A 17,761-nucleotide genomic window follows, 5' to 3' on the forward strand; every position below is an offset into this window, starting at 1 on the left:
GAAAGGCACTCCCTACAGAAGACCCAATCTTTGTAAATATCAAAGAAAACTGCCAGTGTATACTGGTCACTTAGAAAAATTGAAGCTAGAATAGATTACTGGGACTGGCATCCTAATTACTGGGCCATTTCATATTAGAGACGAAATGAAAATGGGCCACCACCAATTGCAGACAGATTTTGATGGCTTCCTCAGTTAGGAGGCTGTATCTGGCCCAATGCCTGAAGCTACCATCAGTTCACATTTTTGTCACTCTTCTTTTAGGGATGCTAGCCTTGCTCACAGACCTCTACCATCCCTGTCTGTCCTCTTATGTATCCTTCCTATTGGCTATGACACTTGGAGCTAGACTCAGCAAAAGGCTAAGACAGATAAATTTTGCTTTTGGTTTCTCTAACTCTCTCTTCTGCACTGTCTTCTTCCTTTCAACATCACCCCACTGCCAGGAATTCGGTACTCTACTTGCAATTCCAGTTGTCTTGTCAGAGTGATGCTTAGTTTGATAAGTTCAGGCATCCTGAGGTTTTAAGGCATTTTATTTAAGTAGTGAATCTAAACACAGGAGCAGAGAAGGACTAAACCTCTAATACTGGATTTATGAACACAGGTTGGGGAAGTATATGGAATGGGTGGTATTTCCATTACTTCTTAAATCATAAGAGGAGTGAATATCTGCTTGGCTGGGCAGGTATTTAGTACAACTTCAACTCTACACAGAAATTTCCCTCAGCAGGCTCCAAATCATGCCTGAAATTTTCAGTGCTTGAGATTTATTAACTTGAGGAAAGGGATCCAAGTTCAGGACTTTCACTTTGAATTATATATTTCCTTGGGAGAAGCAACACATTAGGCTGTGATCATCTTTTTTCAAAATCATTCTCACCTCAGAATAAACTGGCTTGTCAGTTCCCCAGCAAGGCATTGCAGGAATGAGTCACCAGACAGGTACATTCTGGTAGAGATGAAGGTTGAGTTCTAGTGGAACTTTAATGTGAGTCACATCCTCCTGGCTATTGTTCTGGAGCAAGGACATGGCTAAGAAGACAGGCCTGGGAGAGGATGCTGCTGTTGTTGGGGGAGGGGGAGCCTTGGTCACTTGTTGGGGAGCTGGACATGAGCATTCCCCACTAGGGTGATGGTCTGAAGTTTCATACTCACCCAGTAGCTAAACATGACAGGAACGGTGGAAAGAGCTTGCACTGATACTCCTAGACACAGACACAAAGAAAAGCAAAGCTGGTGAGAAGAATAACCCAGGCACTACCGCCTTTCCCAGAGCGAAGAGGCCAGCAAGCCTCTGTCCCAACCTCCTCCTGTCACCTCTCCCTGGGTGCTCCTCCCTGTGCCCCTTCTCTCAGGCCATTTCCCAGGCCTACCTCATCCATCAGCCTAAGATCTTGGGAGAGAGGTAAAGGTTGGACCAAAATTAGGTCATTCAAGAAAAATAAGTTGAATCATTGACCAGGAGTTTCTTCCACCCTCCTTTAAGGAAGACATTTTCCACTGTTCCCTGCCCCTCCACCCCTGCCAGGATTTTTCAACTTAGGTCATATATGACAATGTATCTCTCAGCACTCTTCCCTACCCTCTTAATTCAGCTCCTAAATCAGCCTAGTTGGAGCCTCATTGTCTGAAATATCCAGAATGGGATCCTGAGTTTGGCTCCAGAATCTAGGATGCCAAGAATCACTTGTCTTCAAGAGAGCCTACCTCCCGGAGCTGTTGTAGGAATTAAATGGATCAATACCTGTTGGGTGTTCAGAACAGTGTGTGACACAAAGTAAATGTTCAGTAAGGATTAGTCATGACTATTTTCTCAATGATAGCAATGGATTGAAACAACAATAGCCAAAGAGACATATACTTCCATCTATACTACAGCCATAAATGATTTCTGACACTAGTCAGCCAAGTCTCATTCCCACTAGTTTTCTCCTTGAAAGCATGGGCCATTTTTATCCATTCACATCTATAGCAAAGCCTTGCTTTTTATTGTAGATCTAGGAAGCATGTTCTTCTCCAGCTCTGCTTCTCTCCTAATGTACTCTTAGAACAGGAAGTGCTTCAGATTCTGAAAAGTTCCATTTGAATGCCACCTAGGGATATGTGTGTGTGTGTGTGTGTGTGTGTAATTTATATATAAAATTTATATAGAGACATATATATATTCCAGGAATTGGTACCCAGGAATAATACCCAGGGGCATTTAACTGCTGAGCCACATCCCCAGCCCATTTTTTTTTTTATTTTGAGACATTTTTTATATTATTTTATATTTAAAATATATTTAAAATATTTATCTTTAAAACATATATGAAGTATTTATATTTAAAATATTTATATAAATATTTTATTTTGTTTTGCATTGCCAGGATTAGAAGTATGTGCCGCTATGCCAGGCCATAAAGGTATATTTTAAATTGTTAAAAAATATAGAAAGCAGCTTGGCGTGGTGGCACACTCCTGCAATCCCAGCAGCTTAGGAGGCTGAGGCAGAGGATTGCAATTTCAAAACCAGTCTCAGCAATTTAACGAGGCCCTAAGCAACTTACCCATGTCTCAAAATAAAAAATAAAAAGGGCCGGGGATGTGGCTAAGTCAGTCCCCCTGGGTTCAATCCCTGGTGCCAATAAACAAACAAACAAACAATAAATGAAAAATGGAAAGCCACACCTAGACAAAAGTTTCCTATAGATTCTAACATACCAGAGACCACTTAGTCATTTTGGGCTGCCAGGTTGATTCCTTGGAATAAAATCAAAGTCTTCTTCTTCTTCTTCTTTCTCTCTCTCTCTCTCTCTCTCTGTATAAATATATATAAACTTCTAAATTTTTCTTTCTTTGATTAGGAAAATGGTAGTTCTAAACTGGTGTGTGTGTGTGTGTGTGTGTGTGTGTATGAGTGTGTTGTTTGTTTTCTGGTTCAAATTTAGATTACCAATGTCACAACTGAGGACTGGTAGTGCCAGAAGGGGTGAATTCCCCAGAATGGGCTTGGCTCGTGTAAGTCTGAAAGGTTTGATGCATTTTCTTGGAGCATGCTTTCCTCAGGGAGCATAGTCATCCAGGAAGTAATAAATGAAAGCATAATGTGGCCATCATATATTTTAGATAGTCTTTGAAATTCTTAATCGTGAGGACTTGTTTTCTTTTTAGATATAAGGAATGCAAGCAGTTCCTAGAAATTGTTAGCAATTCAGCTTTGAAACAAAAATTTCCTAATCCTCTTCTTTCAGATCCTCAGATTGCTTTCATCATAGAGTACTCTGAGATTGCACAATTACCTTTTTTTTTTTTACCTTATACCCCTTTTGTGTCAGTAGATCTGTCTGTGTATTTATCTATCTATCTATCTATCTATCTACCTACCTACCTACCTACCTACCTAACTACCTACCTATCTAGTGCACTGAGATAAAAAGAAATTGGGTCCGAGCTGTGGCTGTGGCTCAGTGGTAGAGTATTTGCCTAGCATGTGTGAGGTACTGGATTTGATCCACAGCACCACATAAAAGTGAATAAATAAAATAAAGGTATAAAAAATGTTGTATCTGTTAAAAAAAAAGAAAAGAAAGAAATTGGATCCCAAGTTTGACTAAGCAGACAATTGACATCCTTAATCTGTCATTTCTAATTTTAATTGATTCTACAATAATTTGAACTAAAAGTTATAAATAATAAAATGCTACTACTATTATCTTTTTGATGATACAGTATTCTACTTTAAACAGAATTCAACTAATTGCAAAGCATTTTAAAAATCCATACTTTAAAAGCATTATAGTGGAAGCCTCTCTCTTCCCCACAGAAGCTGGAACAGCATGTCCTGGCAAAGAAAAAGATCAGAAGTTGTTCCTGGGTAGGTCATGCCAGTTAACAAACTTTAAAGGCAGACGTTGTTTTTATATCAGACACATACATTGGTAGCATTTCTTATTTTAAGTACCTTTTTGATCCATTTCTCTAATACGAACTTCTGGATCCCAACAGTTCTCTTGGACCACTCTGAAGACCTTCCCATCTTTCGTCATCTTTGCTTCTCCCTGGGGCAGAAAATTCACATCAGTAAATGGGACCTTAAGCCCATTTGGATTAATCTTTCCTTTTTAGGTTTTGGAATACGTTTCTCTTCTAACATTTTTAGAGATTTTTTACTTAATTCATTAGAAGTAGAAATTATTTATTTAATAGGATTCAGTTTTTCTTCCTCATGCTTTTCTTTGGCCTGCAGTTGAAGGGGTGTGTTCTGTGGGTATCAGCGATGGGACACAGAGAGAGCAAGGTCATGGTTATGGCCTTTCTGCCCTGCAAGACTGAGGAGAGATGATTACCTTGCTGATCTGAGCTACTGACTACAAGACCCAAGAGGATGGCCCAGTATCTGGAAAATGTTCAATTTAGAACATTTCAGAATTGGAAAGGACTTTTGAGATAGACCATCTAGTTCAACCCTTTGGCTTTATTGAGAGTAACGTATGGATAGTGAAAGTAAGTGGTTTATTCAACAGAACAGGTCATACTGATGTCAACACCTGTAGAAGAATGGAGCAGTGAAATGAATCCACCTAGAAACAGGTGCAAAATTTCATGTTGAACTGCCCACTTCCACCACAAATCATGACTGCCTGTGTATACTATTTTTTAAAATACTATCTATTTTAGCCAGGCATGGTGGCATACACTTGTAATTTCAGCTGCTTGGGAGGCTATGGAAGGAGGATTATGAGTTCAAAGCCAGTCTCAGCAAATTAGTGAGGACTTAAGCAACTCAGTGAGACCCTGTCTCAAAATAAAAAATAAAAAGGGCTGGGAATGTTGCTCAATGGTTAAGCACCCCTCAGTTCAATACTGGTACAAGAAATTGTATGTATGTATATATATATATATATATATATATATATATATATATATATATATATATATATATATACAAACACACACACACATACACACACTAAAAATCATAAATAATAAAATAATAAAAAGTTATAAATAATAAAATATATGTATATATATTCTATATGTGTGTGTATATATATATCCTATAGTTATCCTATGTGTGTGTGTGTATATATATATATATATATATATATATATATATACACACACACACACACATATGTATATATACACATATATATACACACACATTATGCATATATATACATATACACACACACACACATATATATATAAACCCACATATATATACACACATATATATGTATGTATATAATTGGTAGATAAATATTTAATATATTTATGGCATATAATATGATGCTGTAATATAAGTATACATTATAAAATTATTAAATCAAATTAATTAATTTATCAACTTCTTCACATATTTAATTTTTGTGATGAGAACATTTAAAATCTATTCTCTTTGCAATTTTCAAGTATATAACATTATTATTAACTGAAGATACCATAAACTACAATGAATCTTCTGAATTGTAACTGAAATTTTGCATCTTTTGATGATTCCTGTTCCTTCCTGTCCCCCACCCCCACCCCCAAGTAACCACCATTTTGCTATCTGTATCTATGAGTTTGACGTTTTTAGATCCATGTGTAAGTGAGATCATGCAATATTAATCTTTTTGTGCCTGGATTATTTCACTTAACATAACAACCTCCATGTTCATTCAGGTTGTTGCAAATGATGGGATTTTCTTTATTTTTAAAGAATGAATAGCTGGGCATGGTGGCATGGGCCTATAATCCCAGCAACCCAGGAGGCAGGATGATCTCAACTTCAAGGCCAGTCTTAGAAATTTAGTAAGGCCCTAAGCAGCTTAGCAAGACCCTGTCTCAAAATAAAAAATAAAAAGACTGGGAATGTGGCTCAGTGGCTAAGAACCCCTGAGTTCAATGCCCAATACCAAAAATAAACAAATAAAACAAGAATGAATTGTATGGCAATATCTCTTCAACATACTGGTTTCATTTCATTTGGATATATATATATCCAGAAGTGAAATTGCTGGATCATAAGGTGGTTCTATTTTTTTTTTTTAGGAAACCACATGACCATATCAATAGATGCAGAAAAAGCATTTGACAAATTTAAACATTTTACATGATAAAACTCTAAAAAATTAGGTATAGAAAGTATGTACCTCAATATAATAAAGTTCATGTATGACAATCCCATAGCTAAAGTCATATTCACTAATGAAAAGCTGAAAGCTTTTCTTCTAAGATCAGGAATAAAACAAGATGATACTCTTTCCACTTGTATTCAACATAGCACTAGAGGCTTTAGGCAAAGCAATTTAGAAATAGAAATAAAAGGTATCTATATCATAAAGGAGGAAGTTAAATTATCTTTATTTGTAGATATCATGATATATAATATATATAGATTCCACTAAAAAATTCTAGAATTAAAAATTAGTTCAGTAAAGTTTCAAGGTACAAAACCAACTCAAAGAAGAGTAGCATTTTTATGCAATAATTATGGATTATCTAAAAAATAAATCAAGGAAATAATCCTATTTATAATAGCATTTAAAAGGACAGAATACCTAGCAATAAAATTAACTTAAGGGGTAAAAGAGCTATATACTGAAAACTATTAAGAACTGATGAAAGAAACTAAAGAAGACATAAATGGATAGAATGATATCCTACAGTTATGACTTAGAAGTTAATATACAGTATGTACCACTCAAGCAACCTACATGTTCAATGAAATACCTATCAAAATTAATTTTCACAGAAGTAGAAAATCCTGAAATTCATATGGATCTCATGGACTCTGAACAGCCAAAGCAATTTTGAGCAAAAAGAACAAAGCTAGAGGTACTAAAAACTTATGTGCAGAAAAAAAAAAAATCAACAGGAAGAGACAGTCTATGGAATGAGGTAAAATATCTGAACCATACCTCTGCTAAAGAGCTAATAAATATCTTCCTCCATCATGAGTTATATCTGAGCCTTGCCACAACCCTTCTTTGTTTTCTACTCCATGGACAAGACCTTGCCCATCTCTCACAGTCCTGCAGCCCATTTCCATCTCCCTTACATAAGGAAGACCCCAGATATTCCCCAGGGGCTGGGGAACAGGTTAATGAGCAAGTGACTTATGTAATTGTGATAAGGGTCCATATCCCTGAAGAGCTGGATCTCTGACACCAAAACATCAGAATTGATTTGCCTCATCTCAGATCCTCTGTTTACCATGCCAGCATCTGAACCACATTTCTAGGTTGGGCAATCTTCTGTAGGAATCCTGATGGAGGCAGGGCCTACCCTCCATCTACAAAATCCACTAAGCCTTTGCTCTCTCCACCCCAAGTTTGGCCATTCAGTGTTCAGTTTTTAATAAACAGCAAGTGATAAAAATCAGGTAAGTGAATTTATTCTGTCTAGTGGTCATGTTCATTGGCAGTAGTGGTAGTGTCCAGTGTCCAGTTGGGGGCAGCAGTTCCTGTGATGTGGCCTTAGCTGTGGCTTCAATTGTGTGACTTTCCTTAGTTTCTGCACATTTTATGAGCTTGGCTATCCAGATATTTTGTAATTTTTGACAGGCTTAAAATACTTTCAACAAACTCCTTTTCTTCTTAAACTTAACCATGTTGATTTCGTTTGCTTGTAGCCAAGAGTCCTGACTTATATGGATTACAAAAATGCGATGAAGGAACACATGTCTCTGAATTTGGCAAAGAAGGGAGTAGAGATGGGTAATGGTGAAAGAGAAAAAGTTGGGAAACAAACTTTCATCTGGAAAATTAGAGATTTTATTGTTCTCTTGATCCTTATGAGGAAAGCTTAATCACCATAAAGTACCCATATAGCAGAGTGTCAAAGAGTATCTTTGCAATCAAGAAAATCTAGGTATAAATTTTATTAAATTACTTAGGAGCAGTATAACTAGTTAATCTACGGGTACTTTGAGTTTCAGCTGTACTTTTACTATCTCTAAAATATGAACCAAAAATTTCATTTTCTGATTCTTCCTTCCTGAGGTAGAATCCAAAAATTTGTTTCCCAGTTTCCTCTTGTAGCAGGACTACTGGTAGCTACTCTAGGTGCTGCTGATCAGAAGCATCTGTCTTGGACTGGTTTGAAAGTGAGCAGTGTGAGGTGGCAAAGATGAGCAGTCTACCTGTAGACTATGGTGTTGTTTGAAGTGTCACATGTGACTGATCCAGCAAGGGCAAAGCGTCTGGTCTCTAGTCTCAGCAGCAACAATGTGAATGTAGTCTGACTGGGACTGGTGACTCTCTGCAGGACCAGCTCATCAGGTGTGATGTGGGCATTGTTCAGGTAAGCACAGCCTCTGAGCTTGATCTCTGGCTTTCCCAAGAAGTCTCTGCGCTGGTTTTCTAAACTAGCTCTATTGTCTCCAAGTCAGAACAATGAGTGATACAGAAGATTCATTAATACATGTTTGTAAAGAATTTAGCACTATGCCAGATAGCATGCTCAATAAATGACAGCCAGATTTTACCATTATTTTCAATTTCAAGGGAAGAAATTGGTTTTCTCTGGGAGCTGCCAAAGAATTGATGTAAGACAAAGTTCAATTTTTGATTTTATTAACGATTCCATACATGTTGGTGACTTGTTCAAGGCTATATACTTAGTTGGTATAGAGCTCAGACAAGAACCCAAGTATATGAAGCCATTTTCCACCCCATTAGGCTGATATTTGGCAATTGATATCTATCTAGTAGGCAAAAGTTAATTACCATAATTTTCTGAAGAGTTTGATATTTTTCAGAGAAAGGATGCCCTCTTTACATGATAAAAATTTACACGGTAGGAAAATCTGATTCACTAAGTTTCTTTTTCTACATTTCTAAATTTCTCTTTCCATGCTGAATCCATGGTAAGAAATGAAGGCTGTGGTTAAGTCCTTTTTTTTTTTTAACACTGACCTCTATATCAACTAAGATATTAAATTAAACTAATAAACAAGCCATTCTAATTAATGTAACCAGAATCCAATCTCATTTTTTCTAAACTCTCAAAAGGAAACCAAGTTTATTTAAAGAATTTTCCCAAGCCACCATTACTATCCAGATAAACATTTAAAAATTACTTCTAATATTTTTTTTTAAGCTAGAGTATCATGGTATAATGCAAAGTGGGATACTATGGCCTTCAGGAGTCCTGTATCCTATGTGTGAACCCCTTATCCTTCTGGGACATCAGGTTCTAACGCTTTAAAATAAGAGCTTAGGGTAAGCAATATTTAAGGTCCTTCTCAAGGCAGATGGCATGTTGTGCCACTCACATGCCTCTTCAGAAAAAAGGACTTAATTTTCCCAGATGCTGGGAGTATTGGCAGCAGACAACTCCTGACCCACATGGGGACTGCCTTGGTTTAGGAGAACTGCTACTCTTACCGTCCTGCTCCATGTCCAGGGCAGCTCAATTCCAATGACTGATTTCTGTGGAGGTATAAAGCCCCCCCACCTTTAAAAAAAAACTATATATTTTTTAGTTGTAGATGGACACAATACCTTTATTTTATTTATTTGTTTATTTATTTATGTGATGGTGAGGATCAAACCCAGGGCCTCACACATGCCAGACAAGCACTCTACCACTGAGCCATAACCCAGCCTTAAAGGCCCCTCTCTTTTGCTCTCTCCCCCTGCCAACTTGGAACGACTCTGAATGTTAGCTTTAGTGCTCCAAGTAGGTTACGCTGAGGCCTCTATTGGGATTACATAATAGCTCAATGTTGCCCTCTAGTTGATCCTTTCTCCTTCTCTTCCCTTCTACTGATGTTTATACTAAGAACACTTCCTGATATACTTCAGGCATGCTAATTTCAGTCCCAAAGTCTGATTCCTAGAGAGTGTAACCTGTGGAGCTACTGATTCTTAAGTTCAACTCCTATTATTATTCACAAATAAATACAAATAATGCTCTTTCAATATCTGGTACTGCAAATGTTATCAGAAATGCATCCTCAAACTCAGTATTTCACCATCATGTTTCCATTTTCCTCCCCTATCCCCAAAGTCCATTCAGGCTACCCCTCTAGACTACTATGCAAGCTGCCATGTTGGTGGGGCTTGAGATGTAGAGCTAGCAGGAATGGACCCAGACCCTGTCAACAGTAAGCAATCTCTAATCATTCCACCTCCCAGATACTACCATTTGGTAGGACAGCTTCACAGAAAGGCCCCACTGCAACTACCTCAAACTTGATGTGTTCAACCTGTTCATCTCTCTCTGTGATTTGCTTGTCTTCTTGGTGTGGTCACTTCTATCTTTGATGCCTGCATTATTTTTCTCAGCATTGAGACAATTTCAGTTCCCTTTGCCTGATATGCCACCACCCAATCCACTTCCCAATATCTTTGATTCTGTCTCAAAAATATAGCCTGAAGTGGTCCACATTTCTCTACTTCCACTGCTCAGCCATGGTCTAAGCCCACATTATCTATGCTTGAACAACTGCTCAATTGGATCTTCCTGCTCCCTCTTTTGACCCCTTTAACCAGTGTCCACATAACAGAGTAAGATTTTAAATCCCCAGCTTGCCACTATCCCATTTAAAACTCTTGAATAGATTCCCATTGCCCTGAAGGTAAAGTCTAAACTCATTAACCCAGCTGGTAAGACCCTGCATGAACTAACCTCTGCCTACCTCTGTAATTTCCTCACATGCCTACACCTTTACAAATAGTCTCTTAACTACTTTCAAAGTATTCTAATTTAATTGTCCCATCTGTTTTCTGTTTGGAACCTGATTGAAATAGGTTTTAAAAGAATCTAAACATATTAAAAATACTATGTCATTTCTATAGGTGCACATATATGTAAATAAAATCATAGGAAAAGATCTAGAAGATAACCACCAAATTGTTAATGAGGATTACTTTTGAGAATGCAGAGTATTGGTCCAAAGGAATTGTAGGTTTATCTCTAAATGCTCAAGTTTAAAAAAGGAGAATTTACACAAATACTCATTATAAAATAACTTAATTTTAACAGTAAATATATGAGATGAGAGCATTGGGCTAGATCAATGGCTTTCAGTCAGTGTTGGCTGTGAGCTCACATTAAGAGATCTTTCATTGTGACCCAGAGTACTCATCCAAATCTATTTCTACAGATACAAATTGAGACAAAAATTTCATGAAACAATATTTACTCTTACCATGAGCAACACATTTTGCTATTTTGTTTTATGATCTATTTTCCTTTTTTTAAGCTTGCCTAACTCACTCCTTTGGTATTATGATTTATTGTTGTATTGTAACCCATGTTTTCAAACACTAGACTGGATCATTAGCACTATAGTTATATGATACTTCATCTTCCTGAAAATTGCTCCCTGCCTTGGGCTCTCCACCTTCTCTGAGCTCTCTTACTATTTATTATTTCTTTTTCTCATTTAGCACAAAGTTGCTGCTGACTATATATTCTTTATTCATGTAGGTGAAAAGGAAAATCCTGGATAGGTACCCTGTGAATGGGTTTCTTAGCTTGGGCTGCTATAACAAAATACCCAGACTGAGTGGTTTAAATGACATTTATTTCTCATAGTTCTGGAGGCTGTGGAGTTCAAGATCAAGGTGCCCATTGACTCAGTTCCTGGTGGACCCTCTTCCTGCTTGTAGATGGCTATCTTCATGACGTGTCCTCATATAGTGGTGAGAATACAAGTTCTCTGATATGTCCTATAAGTCACTAATCTCATGAGGGCAGCCCTTATGACCTTATCTAACAAAATTACTTTTCACTCAGATACCATGTTGGGGGTTAGGGCTTCAACATGTGAATTTGGGGGGTGGGACACAAATATTTAGTCTACAACAGTGGGGAATCAGGCAGAAGTACGTGTTTAAAAATGCTAAGTATAATGTATATTTTTATGTGTTGGGGGTGGGGTGTTTGCACATGTATATTTGTGGCCTCAGATTTCTGAGAAACAGTAGATTTTTAAGATGTTACTGACCTACAGATTTGAAATGGGCCTTATGTTTACCTTTCTGAGTAATAGCTTTTAAAATAATTTCAGGTGTTCTTGCCACAGTTTCACCTCCATCCTGTGTAGCTTCTGGCAGGTTATCATACTAATCATTGACCTGTTACTTGTCTTTTTGTAAATGTTCAACCAAAAGGCAAGTTATATTTTACAATTCTGAGCAAGGCTTTACCTCCCCTGACTTTATTCTAGGAGCACTGAAAAAACTAAAGGTTAAAAACAGAAATAGGGCAAACCAGAGAAATATTTTGGAATGATCTTCCAGAGAACAGAAATCTCTAAGGTAAATCAATCATGAGGGCAGAATATATTTGTTCACCAAAGGAATGTAGCAGCATCAAAAGAGTTTTAAAATCCTAAATACTGGATTGTCTCATTGCTCTTGGTTAATTTACATAATGGTATACATTTTCATGTTGTTTTCTAGTGACTGTCATCCCTCACTTCTGTTATTATAAAAAGTATAGATTTGGCTATGTTTTGCTTTGCTTTTTCCCTGAGAGAAAAGAAAAGAGTTTCCTGTTTGGTTCTATTGGGCAACCATTGTACTCAGTTTTGCCAGAGATAAGTAGGTCAGTAGATATGACAGGAAAATATTTTCCTTCTTGTTTTCTTTTGGAGATCTGGTAAGTTTATGAAATCTCTTGACATTAAAACAAAATGAAATTAAAGTCATTCATATCTAATATTGAGGACAAACTGCAACCTGGGACATGGAGTAAGGAAAAACATATCTACAGGCTGCCTGTTCCTCCAGTGGGGGTTTCCTTGTACTCAGCTCTACTCATATCATACCTTCCCTTGGAGATACTTAAGACCAGCAGAGAGAACCAGCTCTCCAGCTAGCAACTAGTATTGGGAATGGGAGAGTGTGGCAGTGTTGAAAACTCTTTCATGATTTACCACTGCCTTCAGGGTCAAGTACAAAGGCTTAAACCAATTTTAGGACCTAAACCCCTAAGTCCTTCAAGGCCCCGTCTGATGATGCTTCAACCTGCCCTTCTCCAGCTCCTTCCCACCACTTTGTTCCCCAAACTTTTGCCTGCCTCTGTCTATGCTCCATAGAGCAAAGTTTTAAAGTCATTAAGAATTTAAAGTCATTAAGAATTTTCAAAGAATTTGCGTTGTTTTGAGAATGAATTCCAGATTTAAGTCTTAAGTCCTTAAGTCCCTATATAATGGATCCATTTCCTGCCATCTCTTCCTCACACAGCGTTACAGACACATTGCCCTTCTTTCTCATTCCTTGAACACATTGACTGTTCCCCATTTGAAGACCTTTGGTGTTCCTTCAGCCAGGAACATTTTTCAGGTTTTGCTTTCCTTTCTTCCAAGTCTTTTTTTTTTTTAATTTTATTTATTTTAGTTGTTGATGGACCTTTATGTTTTATTTATATGTGATGCTGAGAATTGAACCCAGTGCCTCACACATTCAAAGCAAGAGCTCTACCACTAAGCCACAACCCCAACCCTCTTCTAAGTCTTTAACACGTCACTGACCAGCCAGCCAGCCTGTCACTCTTTATTGAAGCATCATTTTTTATTCCATTATCTAAATTTCTCATGTCCCCTTAGAATTTTCGCACCATGAGGGTAGGAACCATCTCTGTCTTGTTCATCAGCATATTCCTATTTCCTTGGTGGATGGGCCTGGCATAAAACAGGCTTCAATAAAAATTATTAAGTGAATATATGAGCCAGGGGTACTCAAACTTGAGTGTGCAGCAGAATCACTAGGAGGCTTGTTAAAATGGACAGCCCCTTTCCCATATCCCCCCAAAAAGTTCCTGATTTGGAAGGTTGGTGGTGTGGCCCCCTGATTTGTATTTCTCCTGGGTTCCCAGGTGATGCTGAACCTGCTAGTCCAGGGACTAGCAGGTTGTGCCAGCTATAGCTTAGTGCTTAAGTTCTGGGCTTACAAGTTTAATATTTCCATGACTTTGGTCCCTGACTTCTTTTTTTTTAATGGAAAATTGTTTCCTTTACTCATTGAGCAACCCTGCCTGTACCCCTGCTTCAAGAGTCAGGATGGGTATCACTTTCTCCAGGAGGCCGTTCCCAGTCTTTGGTGTTCAAATCTGTGCCCTTTAGCAAAGGCAGTCTTATCCTTACCACATTGCTTTGGGTTGACCCTGTGCATACTCTTTCCAGACCATGACTGCACCAGGGCATGTTAGTCATGTCCATATTCTAGCTAGAAGCTCAAGAATGTTTCCTTTGAACTCATAGAGGGCATCTGAAAATGAGGTCAGACCTGAACTTTGTGCAGGTCTGGATTCCCAGATCACTCTCAGGCCTCATTATTTGCAGAATGCTTTGCCCTGTATCTTCCCTTTTTCGTATCAATCTCAGCCCTTAATAACAGTGGCTTCTCCCTTTTGTCTCCAATGTTTAATTTCTCAAGCTTGTGCTCAAACTTAATTGTTCCATTTATTTGGTCAGCCTTAATATACTGTGATAACCCTTGAGGCATAGCAATAAATGCCAAAATTGGTTCTAGGCCAAAAGAGAGAGGGGCGGGGAAGTCATTTCTCAATGTGTTCTCGAGTTCCAATTTTATCTTCCTAAATACCACTATTTGAAGTCACCCCCATTTCTCCTAATAATTCTGAAAAATAGTGGTACTGTTTCCTTCCCTACTACAAGTTAATGCGAGGGCAGGAGAACTGAGTTCCCTGAAGCCCCAGCCTGCAATAAAGTATCTTAATACTCAGGATGTCCCTGGGTCCTGCTCATACTCATGCTTTGGGAAAAACTCACCTTGCCATGGTGTTGGAGCTGCACCCAGCCTCCATAGCCGAATCTCTGTAGTGGAGAGAAGTACAATTAGGCTTGAAAAGCAAAGAAGAGAGGATTGCAATAAAGGACACATCCTCAGGGCAAAGGAGCCTAAACGCCATTCTTTTAGGCATTATCTTTCCATTTGTCCCTCCATGCCCATGTATCACTTATTCAATATTTATATTTCAAGCTGGGTGAGGTAGTGCACGTCTATAATCCCAGCGGCTCAAAATCTTGAGTTCAAAGCCAGCCTCAGCAATTTAGCAAGGCCCTGAACAACTAGTGAGACTCTGTCTATAAATAAAATACAAAAAGGACTGGGGATGTGGCTCAGTGGTTAAGTGTCCCTGGGTTCAATCCCTGGTACCAAAAAAATATATATATTTCAATATACATTTTCCTTTAAATATATTTATACAGAAAGAAAATTCTACATTTCATTGGTTTTATCTTTTTTCCTAATATAGTTTGAAATTTTAAAGCAAAGATTAACACAGAATATTTGGATATGTACTATCAGATCATTTAATGCAGTACTGGGAGTACATGGACCATAAGGACTACTCTTTAGAACATATACTGCTCTTCAGACTGTGAGTTGCAATCCATGAATAGATCATAAAAATAATTCAGTGACTAGGGGCCTAGACATTTTAAAATCATGAGATAGTATGTGTTGCAGATACTAACGGCATCCCACACATATTCCTTCCCCTTAATACTCTGGGGTACAACAGCCCACCTCCAAATGCTAGTGTCTATACTTCTTTAAGAATCTCTCTTCTTCCCCTGAAAGCTTCTTTGATACCCCATTCTAACAGGTAGGAAGTACCAGGAAATTAGTCTACCCTTGCCATCTGCCCAGCAGCTCTCAACCAATGACTGAGAAAATTTGAATGTAAATATACTGAATACACTAGTACTCCAGTCCTGGGCAGGATAACTTTGAGGCAAGGTACACATTCTGTAATGGATAACAAACCTTTTATTGGTTTCCTGGCTTTTCCTATCTTACTTCCCCACTTGTGTTTTCCTGAGATCATCTCCAAAGTAAAGTACTTGCATTTGAATCCTTGATTCAAAGTCTGCTTCTTTAAAAACACAAGATAAGATAGTAAAGAAATGGAATAGAATGAAAAAGAATAGAATAATATCTCCCATGTAGTATTAGTTTCATAAAAATTTCCTGTTACATACGTAAATGTTTGCATGATTTATAATATACAAAATATATCTCTTCCTGGGAGTCATAAATTTAAAAAATTGAAAGCCTAATAATGTATCACTTATTCAATATTTATTGAATTCCTAAGGATGTAGGTATATATGACTCATATAATATTTTATTTGTTCACTCATTCTTTGTTCAAGCTCTCATGGAGTCTCATGACCAGTCTTACTGGGGCAAAGAAAATAAAAGTGGAGGACAATTTCTGTCTATGTGGAGCAGAGTGTTGAGAGGGTGGGGTCAAGTGGAAAAGTGATGGAACAGCTGTACAAGTGTATGAGATGCACTGTGATAGTGCTGCCCATGTTCTCTGGGAGTCTGGAGGAGGATGCTGATCCACACCTTGGGTCAGGTGGTATTAGGGGAGGGAGGTTGGAAAAGTAGACTGGTATCAGATTGGAGAGAAACTTCTTATTCAGGATTTCTATGCTCCAAAGAATGACTCATAATACATGATATAAGGAGGGAATGTGTAGAAGCAAGAGACAGCTAGATGAAAGAGCTCATCACCAGCTTCTTAGACTATCAGCAATAATAAGTAGATGAATAAAGCAAGCTGAATTTCATTTCCATTTTTCACTTGTAGTTGGGTAAGGTCAGGTAACAGTGGTTAGCTCTCATGTCATGGCACTGGAATGTTACCTGAAGAGAGTGAGGTCTTGATGGATCCCTCTTCCTAGCTTCCTTCTAACCTCCAGATTGACTGGGAAGGTCTGAGTCTGGACCACAGTATAGCATAGAGGTGTTCATCTGTGACAAGGATCTACCTCAACAGGCTTCTGTTCTTGAGGTTAGCTCCAAATAATCATGTTATCTTTGGAGATCTGTATGCTTCCTCCCTAGTGACCTGCTGTTTATCAGGTTGAACATGCAAGGGAAACTGCACCAGTTTGCTCCTCTGCCTATGCCCCCAACCCCTCACTTTCCTCTCTTTGTGCATTCGATACCTTTATACCTTTCTCTTCCCTTGGAAAAAGCTGCCAAGAGACATATGTTGGAGGAGGGAGTAGAATATGACTTCTATCAGTTACACTTTAGAGTAAATTTGAGACTAACAATGTGCTCTTGAACTGAACATTTGTCATTGAAATCTTATCTTCGGTGTAGAAGAAAAGGTTGTATTTCCTTCTTTCCTCTCTCTCACTTTACTTCCTTTATTCTTCCCTCACTGTTACTGTTTCTTAATTCTCTAGAGAACCTTAATCCATATGTGACCAGGTTAGAGGTGTATTGCATTTGGAGAAGAACAGGGAGGCAGAGCAGAGGGATGAATCTGGCCACATCCAACAAATCATGTCCAAGGTACTTGACTTTGTTGAAGTAATTTAACATCTCCAAGTTTCTGTTTCCTTGCAGGTAAAATGGAGACTAACAAGCATAGCTGAGATATAGGGTGTTATGGGAATTAACTGAGATAATGCATATAAATCTACTGACATCAGGTTTGGCCTTTATCAAAGCTAATTATATGGGTGGTGATCATGGAGGTGGTGGAGGGGAAGTGGTGGCTGCTAATAGTGTTGCTAGAGTTGGCAGTGGTTGCAATGGCAGGGGTAGAGGGAGTGAGATGGTAATAGTAGTGGCAGTGGTTGTCAGTATGGTGGCAGTGGTGGTACCAGTGGTGGTGATGGTGGTGGTCATAGCAACAATAATCGCAGCAGGAGTAGTAGTAGAGGAGGAGGTGATGTGTGGCAGTTGGTGATGCTGATGGGGATGGCAGTTATGATGACAGCCTTAGGTAGAATACACTGAGGTCAGACACTAAGGAAGGTTATGAAAGAAGGAGACTTTGT

The 17,761-nt window shown here is 38.2% G+C and overlaps 1 protein-coding gene across 2 annotated transcripts in view; it reads right to left on the minus strand.

Annotated features, from left to right (window-relative positions):
• The window catches only part of Acmsd (aminocarboxymuconate semialdehyde decarboxylase), a 52,064-nt gene that overhangs the window by 27,534 nt on the left and 6,769 nt on the right, over positions 1 to 17,761 (minus strand). For both annotated transcript variants that reach the window (XM_046463773.2, XM_046463774.2), the window contains exons 2-4: positions 14,720 to 14,764; positions 3,947 to 4,043; positions 1,159 to 1,208 (exon numbers count right to left, since the gene is read on the minus strand). In XM_046463773.2, coding sequence (XP_046319729.1) covers positions 1,159 to 1,208; positions 3,947 to 4,043; positions 14,720 to 14,764 — 192 coding nt within the window. The remainder of the gene's footprint in view (positions 1 to 1,158; positions 1,209 to 3,946; positions 4,044 to 14,719; positions 14,765 to 17,761) is intronic.

Source organism: Marmota monax, unplaced genomic scaffold, assembly GCF_021218885.2.
Source record: "Marmota monax isolate L192 unplaced genomic scaffold, Marmota_monax_Labrador192_F-V1.1 WCK01_AAM20220418_F8-fsc00034, whole genome shotgun sequence".
NCBI classification, from domain to species: Eukaryota; Metazoa; Chordata; class Mammalia; order Rodentia; family Sciuridae; genus Marmota; species Marmota monax.